This window comes from Phodopus roborovskii, unplaced genomic scaffold (assembly GCF_943737965.1).
Source record: "Phodopus roborovskii unplaced genomic scaffold, PHOROB, whole genome shotgun sequence".
NCBI classification, from domain to species: domain Eukaryota; kingdom Metazoa; phylum Chordata; class Mammalia; order Rodentia; family Cricetidae; genus Phodopus; species Phodopus roborovskii.
This window is the reverse complement of record NW_026126636.1, coordinates 13,968,580-13,986,395: the sequence shown is the minus strand read 5'-3', so window position 1 is coordinate 13,986,395 and position 17,816 is coordinate 13,968,580. Positions and strand designations below refer to the sequence as shown.

Genomic DNA, 17,816 nt, shown 5'->3' with positions numbered 1-17,816 from the left:
TGTGAGCCTGGTCCACCTCCTTCAACCCACACAAGCCCTCCAGTTCCCAGGCATCTCACCTCCCAAGGTGGCCTGACAGCCCGGAGGGCAACCCAAGCGTCTGCAAGGGAAGTCTCAGTGGACCATGCCAGCGGAATGAGCCCTGCGGGGGTTTCCCCTCACACCTTCTCTTCAGCCTTTTCTTACTGTTCCTCTAATGAAATATGCTGTGTAATGGCTAAGGGTGTCTTTCTTGTGTTCACAAAACCCAGCAGACGAACACAGGTGGAGGGGTGCTAAACGTCATCTGTAATTTTTAAATAAATATTCTTTACCTCTTGAGTCGGTGGGCCTGTGTGTCTCAAGGGCATCGGCTTAGCAGCTAGCATCTTTACACACCAAACTTACCTTGCTGGACTTCAAATACAAATTCAAGGCTCCAGATTTTCCGCCTTTTATTTCTTTTCTTTTACGTGTATTAGTGTTTTGCCTGCCTGCATGTCTGTGTGAGAGTGTTGGCTACGCTGAAACTGTAATTACAGACAGCTCTGCGCTGCCATGTGGGTGCTGGGAATTGAACCTGGGTCCTCTGCAAGAGCAGCTAGTTATCTAAAATGTAAGACCCTCAGAATGAGGAGTCTCCCAGTTTCAGTTGGTACTCCCAAGAACGCAATGGCCGGTCCAGTTGATGCAACATGCAAGAGGCTTCAATGAACAGGAAACGTTTGCATAAACGGGCCCCCTCAGCACACAGGCTAGAGAGAAGCACCATCCCCCGGGGCACAGGTGTTTTTAAAGGAAAAACCCAGAAGCTTAGGGAGGGGGTTGAGTAGTGACCCTTTGAGGCCTGATGGTCTCATTGTTAGGGTCAATAGACCTTAGGGCCACAGGGTATGCTAATTAATCTTGTCTGGGCAAACCGGAGGTACAGTTATCTCTTTGTTTCTTAAGGACCCTATTTACCACCTGCTGACTCACAAGAAAGGAGGGGCAGTGTGAATTCTTGGTATCTTGCTATCTTAGGGCCAGTGGTTAGCAAATTCCGCCCGGCATTCCAATTATTTGGGCTTCATTTCATTTCTTTGCTAGTTTAAGTCATAACCACTCTGAGCAATCTCTACAGCCCCCCTTTATGGTTTTGTTTTGTTTTTGAGACAGGGTTTCTCAGTGTAGCCCCGGCTGTCCTGGAACTCGTTATGTAGACCAGGTTGGCCTCGAACTAACAGAGATCTGCCTGCCTCTGCCTCCTGAGTGCTGGGATTGAAGGTGTGCCCACTGCCTGGCTTATTTCCTGTTTTTTAATTCTTTAATAGGCACGGAAAATGAACCCATTCCTGCACCCCAAAACAGTAGCAAAGTAGATGCAGGAGAATCAGGAGTCTTGGGCCACTCTTGATTACATACAAGTGAGTTCCAGGCCAGCCTGGACTATATGGGAATTTGTCTCAAAACACAAACAAGAGGGTGAAGAGATAGAGGCTCAGCAGTTAAGCGCACTGGTTGCTCTTGTAAAAGACTTTGGTTCGGTTCCCAGCATCAGTAACTCTAGTTACCGAGGATCTGTCGCCCTCTTCTGGCCTCTGCTGGGAACACGTGGTGTACTTAACATTCGTGAAGGCAAAACGCACAGAACGTAAAAATAAAATCTTGGGGACAAAACGACCTGGGTGTTGGTGGCGCACGCCTTTAATCACAGCACTAGGGAGGCAGAGGCAGGAGAATATCTGTGAGTTCAAGACCAGCCTGGTCTGCAGAGCGAGTTCAACAGGGCTATACAAAGGAACATGTCTCGAAAAATCTTAGAGGGAGGCAGCCTCCCTGGCTGGACTTGGGAGTCCGGGAAAGACAAGCCAAGGTCCAGGGTCAGCTGTGCTCACATCTGTTTTCCACCTTCCGACTCCTGCCTGCCACAGGCGCTGCAGAACTACAACTCCCACAACCCTTCGCGCCTACCCGTGTCCTCTCCCTCCTCTTTTCCTAACAAGTCGCACCTCAAGAATATCTGGAACGCGTTTTCAGCCTCCCAAATCATTCCTTGATGCAGGCTCTTCTGCTAACAAACTCCTTTTCTGCTGACAGCCACACCTCCCGCCTCTCTGCTTCTCTGAAACGTCAATACCCAGAAGTCGCTGGGCCACTCCAAGCCTACTAGATGGGTTGCCTTGGAAACAGACAAATGCCAGACCGACCAGAAAAGAAAGCAGGATTCCGATCCGTGGAGAGCTTGTTTGTTCGCTTCCTCTTTGTTTTTTTGTTTTTGTTTTTTTTTTTTTCTTTTCTATTTTCTTGTTTCTTTCCTCCGTCTTTCACTCCCCCACCCCGTGTACAAGCTCTAATTTTTTCACGCATCCCCCCCCATGGTGTTATTCCCAGCTCCCACCCCCACCCCGCCCCTGCCTTCTCCTCAGTCCCCTTCCCCATCCTCAGTGGGCAAAAGGGGGCCACAGAGCATGCAGACGTGTCCCGTCCTCAGTTCTTGCCTTGGAATCCTTGGGTCCTTAAGTCTGGCTAGCTGGGCAGTTGCAGGTATGAGGCAGGAGAGGCTAGTCTGCACTTGCATGGCATGGCAGCCTGGTCCTGAGGGCCCGAGAGGTCTGCTGGGTGTCCTTAGGAGTCAAACCCGGGACGAAGGGCGGAGGCGCCTACTTACCATCAAAGTGGGACCTGGCCCCCAGGCTCTTCCAGCATCGCTCAGTCCCTAGCTGGTCCAGCGACCTCTTGCCTGGCTTACCCGGCCCCCCCCCACCCTAAACTTCCCCAGCCCGGGTATTGTGCTGGACGTCCCTCCCGCCAAGCTACCCCTCCTTTATAATTCAGCCATTTGGTCTGCTCTCTTCACCCCCTGGCCTCTTGATCTGGCTCTCCCCCGCCCCCCTCTCCCCACGTGGCTCAGGGGCTTGTTCTCTCTGGGCTCTCCCAGATGTCCCTGCCTCTGACCACGTCTCCCTTTTATTCTACAATAATCCTCCTCCACCAAGCCAGAAGCAGTCAGTCATGCCTGAAAAGTTTTTTGTACCCTGATCAGCCTCTCTGCCGATGCAGCAATCCAAATCAGACCAGATCAAACCGAATTAGAAAAAGCCCACGTTTTATGAATACAACGCTCAAGGATGGCCCTCCAGTCCTCCAGAGAGACGGGAAAGGGAGACCTGAAACAAAACAAAACAAAACAAAAACAAAAAACCCGCTGTTCTCTTGGAGGACAGTTTAAACGCCCCGTGGGGAGTGTGGTCTTGAGCTTCTCTGAGGGAGGGGTCAGGCTTTGTCAGGCTTTCTCCGAGGCAGCAGGGTTTGGAGAGCGATAGGGGAGGGGACTTGGGTGGAACTTACACCGTAACAATGTCCCTTTCCTGCTGGGCCATAGCGCCACATGCTTTTAGTCCCAGCACTCTGGAGGCAGAAGTAGGCGGATCTCTCTGAGTTCAAGGCCAGGCTGGTCTACAGAGTGAGTTCCAGGACAAGCTCCAAAGTTACACAGAGGGACACAGGCTCCAAAGTTACACAGAGAAACCCCGTCTCGAAAAATAAAAATTTTTTTCTTGTTCCTTTCCTTTTTATTATTTTTTTTCATTCACTAGCAAGTAAGTATAACCTACAGTCCGCCCCCTTTCCAATCTCCATGACAGTGGTGATTCCATAGTTCCTCGTGGGTAGATGGAGAAACTGGGTTGTGAGAATCTGAGCCGCACCTCTCCTTTGGGGCTTCCCACCCTGTACCCCCTATTCTTGAGATGGGGCACTTTTAGTCTTGGTTTCCCCCTTCGATAAATGAGTGATGTGTACAATTCAAGCGTTGTGAGACCTCCTCCCAGGCCCCTCCCTATTCCACCACCCCCGGCTCAAGATCAGGGGCCTCGGGTAAGATACATATGCTCCCATCTGTGAAATGAAATCACAGTATTTGCCTCACGGAGACGCAAGTGCTGTTGAGAGATGGGTACCGCTCGCACAGAGACCATTCAGATGTCACCTCTAATGCTCATCGCTGTCAGTCTTGACTGAGGATCTAAACCAAGCCGCTTCCATCCCTCTGGGCACCTGGTGTGTTCACACACGGGCTGGATGTATTGAATTGTGCGGCCGCCACGCTTTCCCCTGTGCAAACACCAAGGGCTGTCTTCTTGCTAAGGGATGCTCTAGGGCCTGGTGTAGAGCTTGTCCTTATCCTGGCGATCTCTGTGTGGCGTGAGTCACTCCTTGTCCTTCATTGAGCCAAGAGTTTCTCAAGGATTATTACCACCACCGCCACTCCGTTTCGCCCTGGTGGGATGTGAGGCGGCTACAGAAGTGCCTTGGATGGAGTTATGATTTGATAACGTAGAACCAGAAATCATTAGGGTTGCTCAAGGGCCTTTCCCCTTATACGTGAGATTTCTACTTAGATCCCTAAAATCTCAGCAGTGGTTAATTGTGCAGGACTTCCGTACTCGGCTAAGGAGAGGCCTGAACCAGACCCCAGGGTGGGACCCTCCTCTTCCCTCTCTCTAGTGTCCATCATTTCCCCCCTGTCTTTCTGTCCTGGGGCAGAGGTAAACCTGTCCTCCCATCTCAGGATCGGGTCACTAGGTCTGCAGATGGGAGACCCTGAAGGCCGAACCGCCCTTCCCGCAGGTTCTGGGCGTGGTCATGCATACACACACACACGCGCACACACACACACGCGCGCGTGCATACACGTGGTCATGCACACACGCACGCGCGCACACACACACACACACACGGTTATGCACACACATGCACAGTCCCTTTGCACACACGCGCACACACGTGGTCATGCACACACACAGTCCCTTTGCACACACACATGCACACACACACAGTCCCTTTGCGAGGCGGGAGGCGGACGGTGCAAGCTCGCGATTGCGCGCGGCGCGTGGGAGCGCGGTGCACCCGAGGCGTGGAACGCTGGGAGGAGCAGCACCCCAGGATGGATGCGTGCTGCACGGACGCCAGCGGGATCCCGGCCCAGCCCGGCCCACCCCACCCCAGCCCACCCCATCCCACCCCAGCCCACCCCACCGCACCGCACCTCCGAGAGGAGCGCGCGCCCGCGCCCGCAGGCGAGCAACGCCTCCCTCGGCGCGCGCTACGCCAATCTGTGCAGGGCGCGGCCCCGCCCCGTCTCCCGGGCTCTGATTGCGCGAGCAGCGTCAGGGGGCGGGGCCCGCGCTCCCGGGGAAGCCCAGGGGGCGGGGCCGCGCCCGTGTACGTGTTGCTGGCCGGGGCAGCTGGAGGAGCGGCCCCCGGAGGGGACCCCTGCGGGCCCGGGAGGCGAGCGCGCAGGCGCGGGGGCTCGGCTCGCCCGCAGTTCTTTCCGCAGCTGTGAGGTTGAGGGCGCAGCAGGGAGGCAGGTGAGGGGGCTGGCGGCCGTGTGCGTGCGTGTGTGTGTGCGATCGTGCGAGTGTGTGCGCGATCGTGCGAGTGTGTGCGCGATCGTGCGTGTGTGTGTGTGATCGTGCGAGTGTGCGCGCGCGTGTGTGCGATCGTGCGTGTGTGCGCGCGCGTGTGTGCGAATGGGCGGTTTGCGTGGCCGAGCACTCTGAACTGCTCTCGTGATCTGAGACGGTTCCGAGCTCTCCTCCCGCCCTGTGCAGGTTTGGCACGCTTTGTGGGGTGGACCCGCTGTGAGGATCCTTCAGGTGATTCCACGTGTGTCTGTGTGTCTGTGGGGGTGGGGAGAGGGAGGGAGACGGCACACTAGGCCTGTGGGCCTCCAGAAACAGGTGAGAGACAGACAGACTGACTGACTCACTGAGTGACTGACTAGGCCTGTGGGCCTGAAGAAACAGATGAGAGACAGACAAACTGACGAGGCCTGTGGGCCTCCAGAAACAGGTGAGAGACAGACAGACAGACTGAGTGAGTGACTTGTGAGGCCTGTGGGCCTCCAGAAACAGGTGCGTGCACCAACTGTGATCTGTGGCGTGCGGAAAGATGTGGGATGTGGGAACACGGTTCTGAGCATCCGGCTCTACCCGCGGGTGTGTGCGGCAGACTGATGGGGCTGTTTATAACAGTCTGGGAGTAGTCAGGCCCCAACAAGTGTGGGTACCAACTGCATCGTGGGAAAAGGAAGCCACCGAGGGCTGGAGGGGGCTGCAAGTGTAGGCTGGGCACACAGTCCTGGGTGGGTCTGTTGTTGCTAGCAGTGTGTGTGTGTGTGTGTGTGTGTGTGTGTGTGTGTAGAGAGAGAGAGAAAGATGAAGCTGTTTATCATAGCCTGGAGATACCGCGTGCCACCAGATGTCAGTCACTGGCTTTGTTGAGCGTGTGCCATTGTGGCCATTGATTGTGCCTTATCTCATCTGTTACTATGGCAACAGGCTCCTGTACAGCAGGAGGTGGCGATGGCTACTCTGGAAAGCTGAACCTTCCCATCCAAGGATGAGACTTCTCCTTCTGTACAGCAGGATAAATAACGCCCGTCAGAGCGTTGAGGGGAAGGCTAAATGGGATAACAAACACATCTGGTGGCCGGTATAATGCCGGGTCATACTGAGTGCAGTGTAGGGTCAGGCCGGCCTCTGTTGCTTTCGTGCTGTGTCAGTGACCTGTGTGCAGGTAGGATTGCAGTGACGAATCCCAAAAGAATGTGTGTCTGCTTTTGGAATGTGGCCATCGCCCACCTCTAGCCGATGTTCCGGTCTCTCCGATTTGAGTGCGGTGCATCCCCACCCCCTTGTACCCCTAGGGGAGCAGTTACCTCCCCGTGCCTGCCTACCCTGACCTGCGGAACCTGTTGTGTATCTTCCTAATCAGGGTATTGAGGGAGATAAATGGAGGTGGTGGGGTAGACACAGAGGGCCTGGGGCCAGCCACATTTAAACACTAGCATGGTGGACGTCACCCTTTTGGAATGACCGGCCTCGTGGAGTAGCCTCAGCCATCATCAGCAGACCCTTCATTTCATCCCATCCCTTATTTTCTTCAGTATTGGTCACTGCCAGAAGAAGTAACCCATTTATTGGGCCTGTAACCTGAAAGGAAAGAATACAAAGGAAACGTTGCTGCGCTAACAAATTACCCCAGATTTAATGGTTTCAGACCTCGATGTGTAGTCAGTATTTACCGATCTTTGAAATTAATTAGTCCAACCGGTAATTACTCTGTTACTTCTTAAAGTCCCAATCCCGGCGTATGCTTTTTGTTAGGCAGATTCTCTGGGTGTGGCAGCTGCCGGGGTAGGGCAGTGAGCGAAACCGTCAGGATCCTTGCTCTCGATCCTGGGTCACCGCGTGCCATGTGGACTTGCTTTCCTTGCCTGAATGGATGGTTCACGGGGACAGGTACCACCTCACTTTAACTCTCCCTGTAGCGCCTGGCACCTGCAGTCACTAGTCAGAAGGCGGGCCGGGGCCATGCACATGTTTCGTCTGTGTTCTGATCTGGAGCCTGCGGTGATTTTAGGAGCTGAGTGTTGTATGATGCCTTCCTTGCTCCTTCCCAACCCTAAGCGGGTCACTTATGTGCGTGCGCACACACACACACACACACACACAGACACACGATGGATGGATGGATGGATGGAAGGAAGGATGGAAGGAGGGACGGACAGACTTGTGGAGAGGTGATTGGGGACCAGGGACTTTGGGACCACTCCAACGGCCATTGAGTTTCATGATCTCTCTTTTTCTGCCAGCACTCTGCCTCAACCTCTGAATGTGAACCATCAAAGTCAGGGGGAAAGGATGCCTGTAGCACGAGGGAAATCAAAATCCAAGGTAAGTAGTGACCCCCTCCCCACATACCCTATTCTGTCTTATAAGATGTGGCCCGTTTGTTTCCTTTCTGGAGACCTCCTGCCTGTAAGAGCCGGATGTGACGCCTGGTGGTCCTCCTGTTTCTATGGAGATGGGACCTGAGGAGTAACCGGTACCCAGAAAGCTGCTGTGGGTCCCATCCCCATTCCTCTCAGTGCTCACATGACCACTCACAGCCCATTCAGCATCCTTAAGGACTCTGCAGGACTCAGAGATGCCCTCCCCACAAAGAACATGAGAGCTCTGTAGCTTCTTTGGCTGGGGATGAGTACCCAGGGGGGACCCACACAGCCAAAGGTGTGTGTGTGTCAGATTAATCCAGCTGTATCACTTTGTCTTTCTTTGTAAAGCCAGTACTCACATGGAAGAGGTTTACCTGGTCACGGAACAACAGTGAGGAGTATAATTTCAGAAACAGAAAAGTGAGCGCACAAAGCACTTGCTTCCCCGCTGGAGTTGATCAAATGAGTGTCACATCCACTCAAGGGCAGTGTCTCATAATTTCCAGCTGGCCAGTGGTGGCTCACCCCCTTTTAATTGCAGCACTCGGGAGGCAGGTGGATCTCTGTGAGTTCAAGGCCAGCCTGGTCTACAGTCAGTCCCAGGACAGCTAGGGCTACACAGAGGAACCCTGTCTTGAAAAACCAAAACCAAAAAACGAACAAACAAAAACCCCACATTTCTCAGTCTGGAGATGTTGCTCAGTTGGTAGATTGCTTGCCTAGGATGCATAAACCCCGAGTTCGAGTTCCGGCACCCCCCCCCCAAACAGAGTGTGTACTCAAGAGATAGGGACAGGAAGATGGAGAGTTCAAGGTCGTCTTTGGCTACATAATGAGTCCAGGCTAGCCTTGGCTACCTGAAGCCCTGTCTCATACTAACAAGACACATTTCCCTCAGTTTCCTGTGTTTGTTCTCCCTTGCTGTCCCAATAACTTTACATCAACATACATTCCCTGCCATTTCTGACTTGGTCAGGATTCAGGCACAGCGTGGTTTAGCTGTGTCTTTTGCTCCTGTTTCCCAGGATTCAAATCAAATTGTTGACTAACTTTATTTTCACTAGGGGCTTAGGTTGTTTTCCAGGTATGTTTGTTATTAACAAAATTCTGTTCAGTTTTACATTTTTCCACATTTTCCACCCTTCTCCATTTTCATGGGAGCAGCACTCAAGCCAGAAGAGGGCATCAGATCTCACTACAGATGGTGTGAGCCATCATCATATGGTTGCTGGAATTGAACTCAGGACCTCTGGAAGAGCAGCTAGTGTTCTTAACTCTGAGCCATCTCCAGCCCCCAACGCAGCATAATCTTTAATAACAGATTTATTGTGTTACATTACATGCTATTAAATTTATTTAATATCTCTGCTTTTTTTTTTTTTTTTTGTCCCAGAACTCCTGTCATGATAAGTCTCACATATTTGTCATTTTTCTCCACCATACAGTAGGAACTTTTGAAGCTCATGGCTGAATAGACTTGTAACTTTATTCATTTCAGGCATCAGTGACTTTTGGAGACATAGCCATCTACTTCTCACAGGAGGAATGGGAATGGCTGAGTCCCATTCAGAAGGATTTGTACGAAGATGTCATGTTGGAGAACTATCAGACTCTGGCCTCGCTTGGTAAGGTGTCTCTATGCTCCTCTCTGTCACCCCATCAGTAATCCGAGACCAGCCTGTGAAGGCATGTGTCAGTCAGGGTCTATTCAGGAGATTGGAAGCTGCTTAAGTTGTGTGCCTTTCTTTTTAAAGGCTCTGTGTGTCCGTGTGTCTGTGTCTGCTTCTAAATTACACAGTCCGTCGAGTTTTACTGTAATCACAGCATTAGACATCAGTGACCATGGTCAGTTTTAGGACATTTCCATTACGTAATCTCCAAGGAAACCCTGTAATTGAGAGCAATTCATTTCCCTGGAGACTGGGCAACCCGCAGCTCTTGTTCTGTCTCTTTGGAGTTGCTAATCTGAGCCTTGTGTGCAAAAGAAATGGCAAGCGTGTGGCCTTTTCTCTCTTAGTATACTGTCTTGAGGTCCGTCCCATTGCAGCGCACATCAGTACTTGGTTCTGATTCATTACTGAATAATTACATTGTCTGCCTAGACTTCTTCGTCCGGTTTATGTCTCGTTAACCGGTGGGTATTTAGGTTGTTCCACTCTTAATGAGTTGCCGCCGTGAGGAGTCATGAACAGGTTTTTGTTGTTGCTGCTGTTTGTTTCTCAAGACAGGGTTTCTCTGTGTAACGGTCCTGGCTATCCTGAAACTCGTTTTGTATGCCAGGCTGGCCTCGACAGTTTGATCCCACAAACTGTCCCCTCCTCCAGGCTTGATAGAACTGAGATAAGTACTTACATTTACTAGTTCAGCATAAACGACACTACAGAGGCCGCGCATGAGGCGGAGAATTAGGAGCGATTCAGGGGAAAGAGTGCAGAGTTGCCATGCCCTCCCTAAGAATGCTACTCCCCACATGTGTTCGGCAGCTCAGTACTTTTAGTCTCCTCCTTTGGGGACGTAGGGGCTTCGTTATGTTGGTTGGATCGATCAGTCTCCAGTCTCTCACTAGCCCTGTGGTGAAGTCAGGGGATGGGATGGAGCTCTGAGCTCTAATCACTGTAGGTCTCTTGGTTTCTCTGGCCAGTCCCGAGGAGCCCCTGTGCACTTGCTAACTCATTAGCCTAGGAAAGACACCACTTCGTAGAAAATCACCATTGCCCACCCTTATCTCTACCCTATCCCGTTTTTAGCGGCCCCTCACATTCTGTATATTTCCACTGCGGTGACAAACCCACATTTTTATTGACACAGGTCCTGGCTCCAATTTCTGTGGCGCCCTCGTAATGCTTGGTTCCTTTATCTGTTCCCTGTCCAGGTCTTGTCTGTAGGAGACCAAATGTCATCGCCTTGTTGGAGAAAGGGAAAGCACCATGGATGGTGGAGCCGTCAAGACGGCGCCGCGGCGCTGGTAAGTGAGGACCACAGCCTAAGTCACATCATTCAGTCTGCAGAAAGATGCCAAAGCAATACACACACTAGCATACCTGTACACAACAGAAATATACTTTACAGGATCTTAAGAGCTGGTAGTTCTAGAAGGAAGACTCTAGCAAACATATGGTCTGGTGACAAATCGCTTCCTGGTTCATAGCTGGTGCCTTTCTTCCTTTTCTCAACACTGGGTTTCCCTGTGTAGCCTTGGCTGACCTAGCGCTCACTCTGCAGACCAGGCTGGCCTCAGACTCACAGAGACCCGCCTGCCTCTGCCTCCCGAGTGCTGGGATTAAAGGCGTGCGCCACCACCGCCTGGCAGAGGTTGCCTTACTGTACTGTCGTCACTGGGTAGGGAAGGGTGAGGGAACGCTAGAAGGACACTAATACCAACCCGCAAAACTGATTGAGTTCGAAGAGCCCTTGCCATGCATCCTAGTGGAGAGGTGGACATATTCTCCTGAGCGCCGTGGGATCGCTGTTAGATCAGGCACCTGACCTTTTAAGGCAGAGGTCACTCAAGAGGGCAGCACTTTACCCCCGGAAGAAAATCCGCCCCAGCCGGACCCCTCTCTGGGGCAGAGGGTTAAGGAGCCGTTCCGTGCTGTGGTCTCTACAGCTCCTAAAGTATGGTCCAGGCTCCTCCATGCTTTTGGTCAGATACCCGACGTAAGTCATGTGATGTAAAAACTTCCTGCTACTCCTGGAAGTGTTATGAAAGTCGGTGTTTCCTGTGTTTGAGGGAGTTCTCTAAAGCCTCCTCCCAGCCATGCATCTCATGGCTCATGCCTCAGAGGCTCTCATTGTGGGAGTGCCCTCCCCCCCTCCCTCAGCCCTCCTCCTGCCTTCTTTCCCTGAGCCTCTTACTCTCTCTTTAGAAGACGCTCCTCTCCAGGTCAAGCCTCCTCTCCTCTCTCAGGCCCCAAATGATGTTTGGCTCTGGAATACATTGAACTTTATACTACTCCACACTCTTTGTGCCTCAAGGCCTGATTGTGGTCTTGAGACTTCACAACAGGCAACCCTCAGCTTCTTTTCCTGAAGCAACGGTTTGTTGCCTACCGGTATTCAACAATCACCTGGGAACTTCCTCTTTGAGACCTCCCCACTGCACATGGCAAAGCCTCGGGCCTGTGCAAAGGGCTTGGGTGTAGGTCTTTAGGGAGAAGATAACAGATGTTCATTTAGTCTCTGCTTGGCGTCAGGTATGCTCTGCGGGTCCCGGTCCCTCCCAGCAACGCTGTAGTGCGTGCAATTAGCGCCTTTGCGTCATGGGCAAATGGATGGGGCACTTGACGTACCCAGAATTGGAACCTAGTCTGCCTTTGTGTTCATAATTCGGGTCTTCGCCTCCTTCCCTCTGACACCCCATGTCTGTGCTTTCTCTGTGATCAGAAGAGGTATCGGCTGACCTCTCTGATGACAACGCTCATTACGATAATGCTCGGATTTCAACGATTCTGTTACTCCTTAAACGGTCTTCATCTGATGGGCGGTGGTGACAGCACTCGGGAGGTGGAGGCAGGAGGATCTCTGTGAACTCGCGGCCAGCCTGGGCTACAGAGGGAGTTCCAGGAAGGCCTGTTACACAGAGAAACCCTGTCTCGAAACAAAATAGATGCTTGTCTCTTCTGTAATGTTTCTTTTTGGCTGCTGTTCAGTGACTCCCTTGGCACAGAAACTCCTGTTTGGTTGTCCCAGTTAAACATCTTTAGTCTGAGTCTATAAATAGCACTTAATGGAGTTTTCGTGCAGATCACCGTACCAGGACCTAGGTACAAGCCAGGGAGAAAGGCCACTGATGGGCAACTTTTAGTGACCAAGAACTTATGAGAGCAGTGTGGTTGTCACTTTTCAGTCACTGTCAAATGCTGGAATCAGCACAATAGAGAGAGGCTTAATTTGGTTCATGATTTTGAAAGGTTTAGTCCAGGGTTGACCGGATCCATTGTTGTTGAGGCCCAAGACGAGGCATGGTACTGGAAATGTGGAGTGAGGACGGCTTAACCACGCGGTAGCCAGGAAGCGGAGAGAACAGGAGGGGTCTGGGGACACGGTGCGTCTTTCCCAGGCACACCTCCAGTGACCTACTTCCTCCATTTTTGCCTTTTCTTTTTGGTTTTTCGAGACAGGGTTTCTCTGTGGCTTTGGAGGCTGTCCTGGAACTCGCTCTGTAGACCAGGCTGGCCTCGAACTCACAGATCCACCTGCCTCTGCCTCCGAGTGCTGGAACTAAAGGCGTGTGCTACCAACACCCGGCTTCAGTCCAGCTTCTTATTTTCTCCAGCCTCTCAATAATGCCAGCCTATTAGGAATCCATCAAGGGGTTAATCTAACCAGTGAAGGTAGATGGGCCCTCACTGTCTGGTCACCTGTTAGGGATTAGACCCACCTTCTGGGGAACATTTTCATGTCCAAACCCCAGGAAGTTATGTAATACAAAGAAGCCAGCGCAATACCAACCTGCCAGGCAAGGTATGCCCACTGGTGCAATGGTGCCATGAAGGTTATGAAGGTGACCAGTCACTTTCTGATTGGGTTTGAGCCAAGGGGGAATTTATGCCTTGTACTGTAATCTTGCTCAGAAGCCTCTGGCTCAAAAGTCAAGGGCCTTGGAGAATGAGGACAGGTACTACTATTTTTTTTTTTTTTTTTTTTTGTACAACATAATGATGTTTTGTTTTAAGCCACAGACGAAATTTAGCCATGTTACGTAAGGTTTAGAGAAAGCAAAAGTTGACAGGCAAGGTTACCTAGTAGTCAGTAACAAGCTTTCCACGAAAGCGATGGTCATGGTTATGGGCAATTAGTCTAGTTTTGCCTTTGTCACAGCGATTCTCATTTCTTATTAATAGCAGCGTGTTTATGTAAGTTCCCCCTGCCCCGTTTTTGTTGTTGTTTTGAGTCGTAGAAATGAGAGGCTGGATTCAAGAGTTACACTCTAGATATCTCTTGAGTTGCTTTTCAGAGTTGTGATGTTGTCGGACGGACCAGAAGCCTTTCCCGGGGTGGCATTTCTAGCTTGTTTGTTGCTGGAGGGGTGAGCACCGCCCCTGGGACATACGGGGAGACCACTCCCAAAAGCCTGCCCCGCTGCTCCTCTGGGTCTCCTCATTGACTCGTTCCCTTCGCCAATTTTCCTTCTTTTCTTTTACTGTAATACGGTGTTTTTCAGCCTTCCTCCTGCTGCAACCCTTTAATACAGTTCCTCATGTTGTGGTGACTTCCCAACCATACTATTATTTTTGTTGCCACTTCATAATGGTGATTTTGCTACTGTGATGAATTGAAATAGGATGTCTAGCATGTGACACCCCCCCATCCCCTGTGAGAGAGTTATTTGACCCCCAAAAGGGGTTGAGAATCGAAGCTGTGACAGCTCAGAGTTTTGCCTGACTCTAACCAGCAAAGGAGATCTAGCAAATGAGAGAAACCCTGTCTCAGAAAACAAACAAAAGTAATTTCCATAAGACCTTAACATAGTAGTAAGGCACATCGTTCTTGTTAGCATTGTGTTGTTATAACCACCAATTATAGTGACTCCTTTTTTTTTTTTTTTTTTTTTTTTTTATTGCACAAGCTTCATTTCTTCAGTACAGGAGAACTAATTCTAACTTCTTGGTGCATTTCAGAATCAGGGTCTAAGCGTGAGACCAAGAAGTTACCACCAAATCAATGTAACAAATCTACGCAAAGTACCCATCAGAAACCATTTTCTCCACAACAAAAAGTCACCACAGGGAAGACAACACAAAACAAAAATTCATCGGGAAGAAAACCCAAGAAAGGACATTCAGGCAAGAAATCTTTAAAGTGCAATGATTGTGGGAAAACGTTTCTTCGAAGTTTGTCTTTTAAACTTCATCAAGACTTTCACACTGGAGAGAGATCTTATGGATGCAGTAATTGTAGACAAGTTTTCAGACAGATCTTATCCCTCATTCTTCATCAGAGAGTTCACAATCGGAACAAAGGCTATGAATGTGATAAATGTGGGAAAACTTTTAATAAAAAGTTAACCCTCATGATACATAGGAGAATCCATAACGAAAAGGAAAATTTCAACCATGAGGAGGCCCCAGGTTCATGCCCATCTCTCAGTGTACACCATAATAATCACATTGTTGAGGGTGCCCACCAGTGCAGAAAATGTGGGAGAGCCTTCAGCCGAATGTCGTCCCTTTTACTTCATAGGAGAATTCACAATAGAAAGAAAATGCAGAAGTATAATAAATGTGGGGCAGGCTTCAAGAAGAGGGCAGCCCTTGTCAATACAAAAAATTGTACTGGAAAGAAAACTCATGGAAATAAGAAGGCCTTAAGTCAGAGTCTCAAGCAGAGATCTCAGTATTTAGAAAATCCCTTTACATGTAGAAAGTGTGGGAAGTTCTTCAGCAGGGTCTCGACCTTAATGCTTCATCAGAGAGTTCACACTTCGGGGAACCCCTACAAATGTGATAAATGCCAGAAAGACTTTGGACGGCTTTCAACCCTTATTCTGCACCTAAGGACTCATAACGGGGAGAAGCAGTTTAAGTGCAATAAATGTGGGAAGGTCTGCAATCGGCATTCATCCCTTATTCAGCACCAGAAAATCCATAAAAGGAAAAAGAAACTCTTCGAGTGCAGCGAATGTGGGAAGATGTTTTGTGGGATTAAAAACCTTAAAGTCCATCTGAACATTCATTCAGAAGAGAAACCTTTCAAGTGCAATAAATGCAGTAAAGTCTTTGGCCGTCAGTCGTTCCTTATTGAACATCAAAGAATCCACACTGGAGAAAAGCCCTATCAGTGCGAAGAATGTGGGAAAGCCTTCAGCCACCGAATATCCCTTACCCGGCACAAGAGAATTCACAGTGAAGACAGACCTTATGAGTGTGATCGGTGTGGGAAAGCCTTCAGCCAGGGGGCTCATCTTGCACAGCATGAAAGGATTCACACTGGAGAGAAGCCCTATGCATGCAAAACATGTAAGAAGTCCTTTACCCAGCGCATATCCCTCATTCTACATGAACGAAGTCATACGGGGGAGAAACCCTACGAATGTAACGAGTGTGGGAAGGCTTTCAGTAGTGGCTCAGACCTTATACGGCACCAGAGAAGCCACTCTTTAGAGAAGCCGTATGAATGTAGCAAATGTGGTAAGGCATATAGTCGGAGCTCATCTCTGATTCGACATCAGAGCACGCATTCAGAGGAAAAATCCTGACGTTTTCGCCATCTCTGCAGAAGCTAAAAGGGTGGCAAAGCCATGCTCTGAGGCATGGAGAGTGTGTGTGAGTATTCTTGACTTGGGACAGTGTATGTCCTGATACACTCACCAGAAGTTGAAACATTTAAAAGAAATAGATTCTGTATACCTACCCTACCAAATGTGATCGTTTAGCATAATGTGGAGTCCCGGTTGTTCACTCTCCTGATTGCATGGGTTCCTGAGGGCTATGGCCTGATCCTGCTGCCTAGCGTCTGGAGAGTAGCAGCGCCTTCTGCTTGTCTGCAGCCTAGGGAAGCACCACTATTTCTAGCTTAATGGATACCACTTCTGTGCCATCATAACACCGAAGAGTCCTAAATCTGGAATCATTAATTGCAGGGAGGAAACTATCTGCCTGTAACATGTTTTAGTGTCTATGAGGCCGTTTTATGATGTCCTCCCTTTTGAAAGCCAAAGAGCAAAAGTAGTTGCTGGGTTTTGAACTGAAGATGTGAAGTCGGCTGAGGAGTGCTCGGGATATTGGGTCGGGGCTTGTGAATGGAGGTGTTTTTCGGTTGGTGTTTCGTTTCCAGTGTAGTTCTGAGGACAGTTCACTGGATACATACAATGAGATGGAACCACAAAGTCCACTTTTTTCTGGACGGTGCTTTGAGGCAGAGTTGAGGTCCCAGGAAAATGGACCTCAGAACTAGAACTCCTGTACGTAAGGAACTAACAGTCATAAGGGAAACAGGGTGCCTCTTTCTCCTGACAGAAATGTGTTGGGGGTGAGAACAAAGGAGTGTGAATGTTAAAGGCAGCGTTCACAGTGGTGTGGCGCTGTAGTCAGTACCACACCGCCTCCGTGGATGTGAAGATACACTGGAAATTTAGGACTGAGGCAGGCCCGGGGCTGGGGTGGGTGGGAGGTACTGAAGAATTCGGAACGTCAGAGCAGGGAGAAGTTATTTTATACTTTTTTTATTTGAAAATAAATAGTCTATATTTATATAAACAGCATTTTTCATGTAATAATGCTAGTTGGTATACAGAAAGTAACTATGTGTCTGTGTTTTTATGGCCTGAATATTTGTGTCACCCCAAAACTCATATGTTGAAACCCTGACCTCTCGGTGTGATGATGTTTGGAAATGAGACAAATGAAGTCAGGATGCGGGTGGGGCCTTTTTGATAAGTATATTGATCAGGGACACCAGAGGGCTTGGTCTCTTTCTGTACCGGCTGAGAACACGGGCCACCATCTGCAAACCGAGAAGAAGCCCTTACCGGGACCTGACCAGTGTGACACCCTGACCTTGGGTTTCCAGCCACTGAAGGAACTATAAGAAGACCCTCATTTCTCCTTAAGTCAACCAGCCTGCGATACAGTGTTATAACAGCTGGAGCCCATTAATGCGTGGAAGAACTCCTGGGTTAATGGGCTGGCTGTTTTCCTTTGAGCTGTCCAACATGTCCAGTGTATTTTTCTGTCCCTCTTTCTAGCTTGTGTAAGTGATGTAAGAAGTAAAGTCTGAGTTCTTTTGTGTGATTAGATTGTATACAGTTGTATACGATTAAGCTCTTTTGTGTGAGTTTTCCTTCTGCAAGAGCTATCTAGGAGAACACTTGTTTCTTGTTAAGAAAACTTTGTAGTGTTTGACCATGGGTGGGGGGAGGGCTGCCTAATTTTGACCACCAGTGTTGGGGTTAGCATGGGAAATAAATGTCCGCCATTGGCTTATCATCCCCAGCTGGTAGGAGGCTCTGGGAATTTTAAGTGAGGCCTTACCGGAGGAGCTAGATCATGGGAGCGTGGGTGTGTCCTTGGGGACTGTGTCTTAAATTTTTCTTAAGAATTTAAACTTTTATAAGTATGAATATATTATAGAAGAT

The 17,816-nt window shown here is 49.8% G+C and overlaps 1 protein-coding gene across 1 annotated transcript; it reads left to right on the top strand.

The window, feature by feature from the left end:
- The first annotated feature begins 7,621 nt into the window (after window positions 1-7,621).
- Window positions 7,622-15,938, top strand: Znf667 (zinc finger protein 667). The gene is made up of 4 exons (XM_051207806.1): window positions 7,622-7,700; window positions 9,240-9,366; window positions 10,614-10,706; window positions 14,362-15,938. The coding sequence occupies exons 1-4, from the start codon at window positions 7,668-7,670 to the stop codon at window positions 15,936-15,938; spliced, it is 1,830 nt and encodes a 609-aa protein (XP_051063763.1). The 5' UTR covers window positions 7,622-7,667.
- Window positions 15,939-17,816: the final 1,878 nt, after the last annotated feature.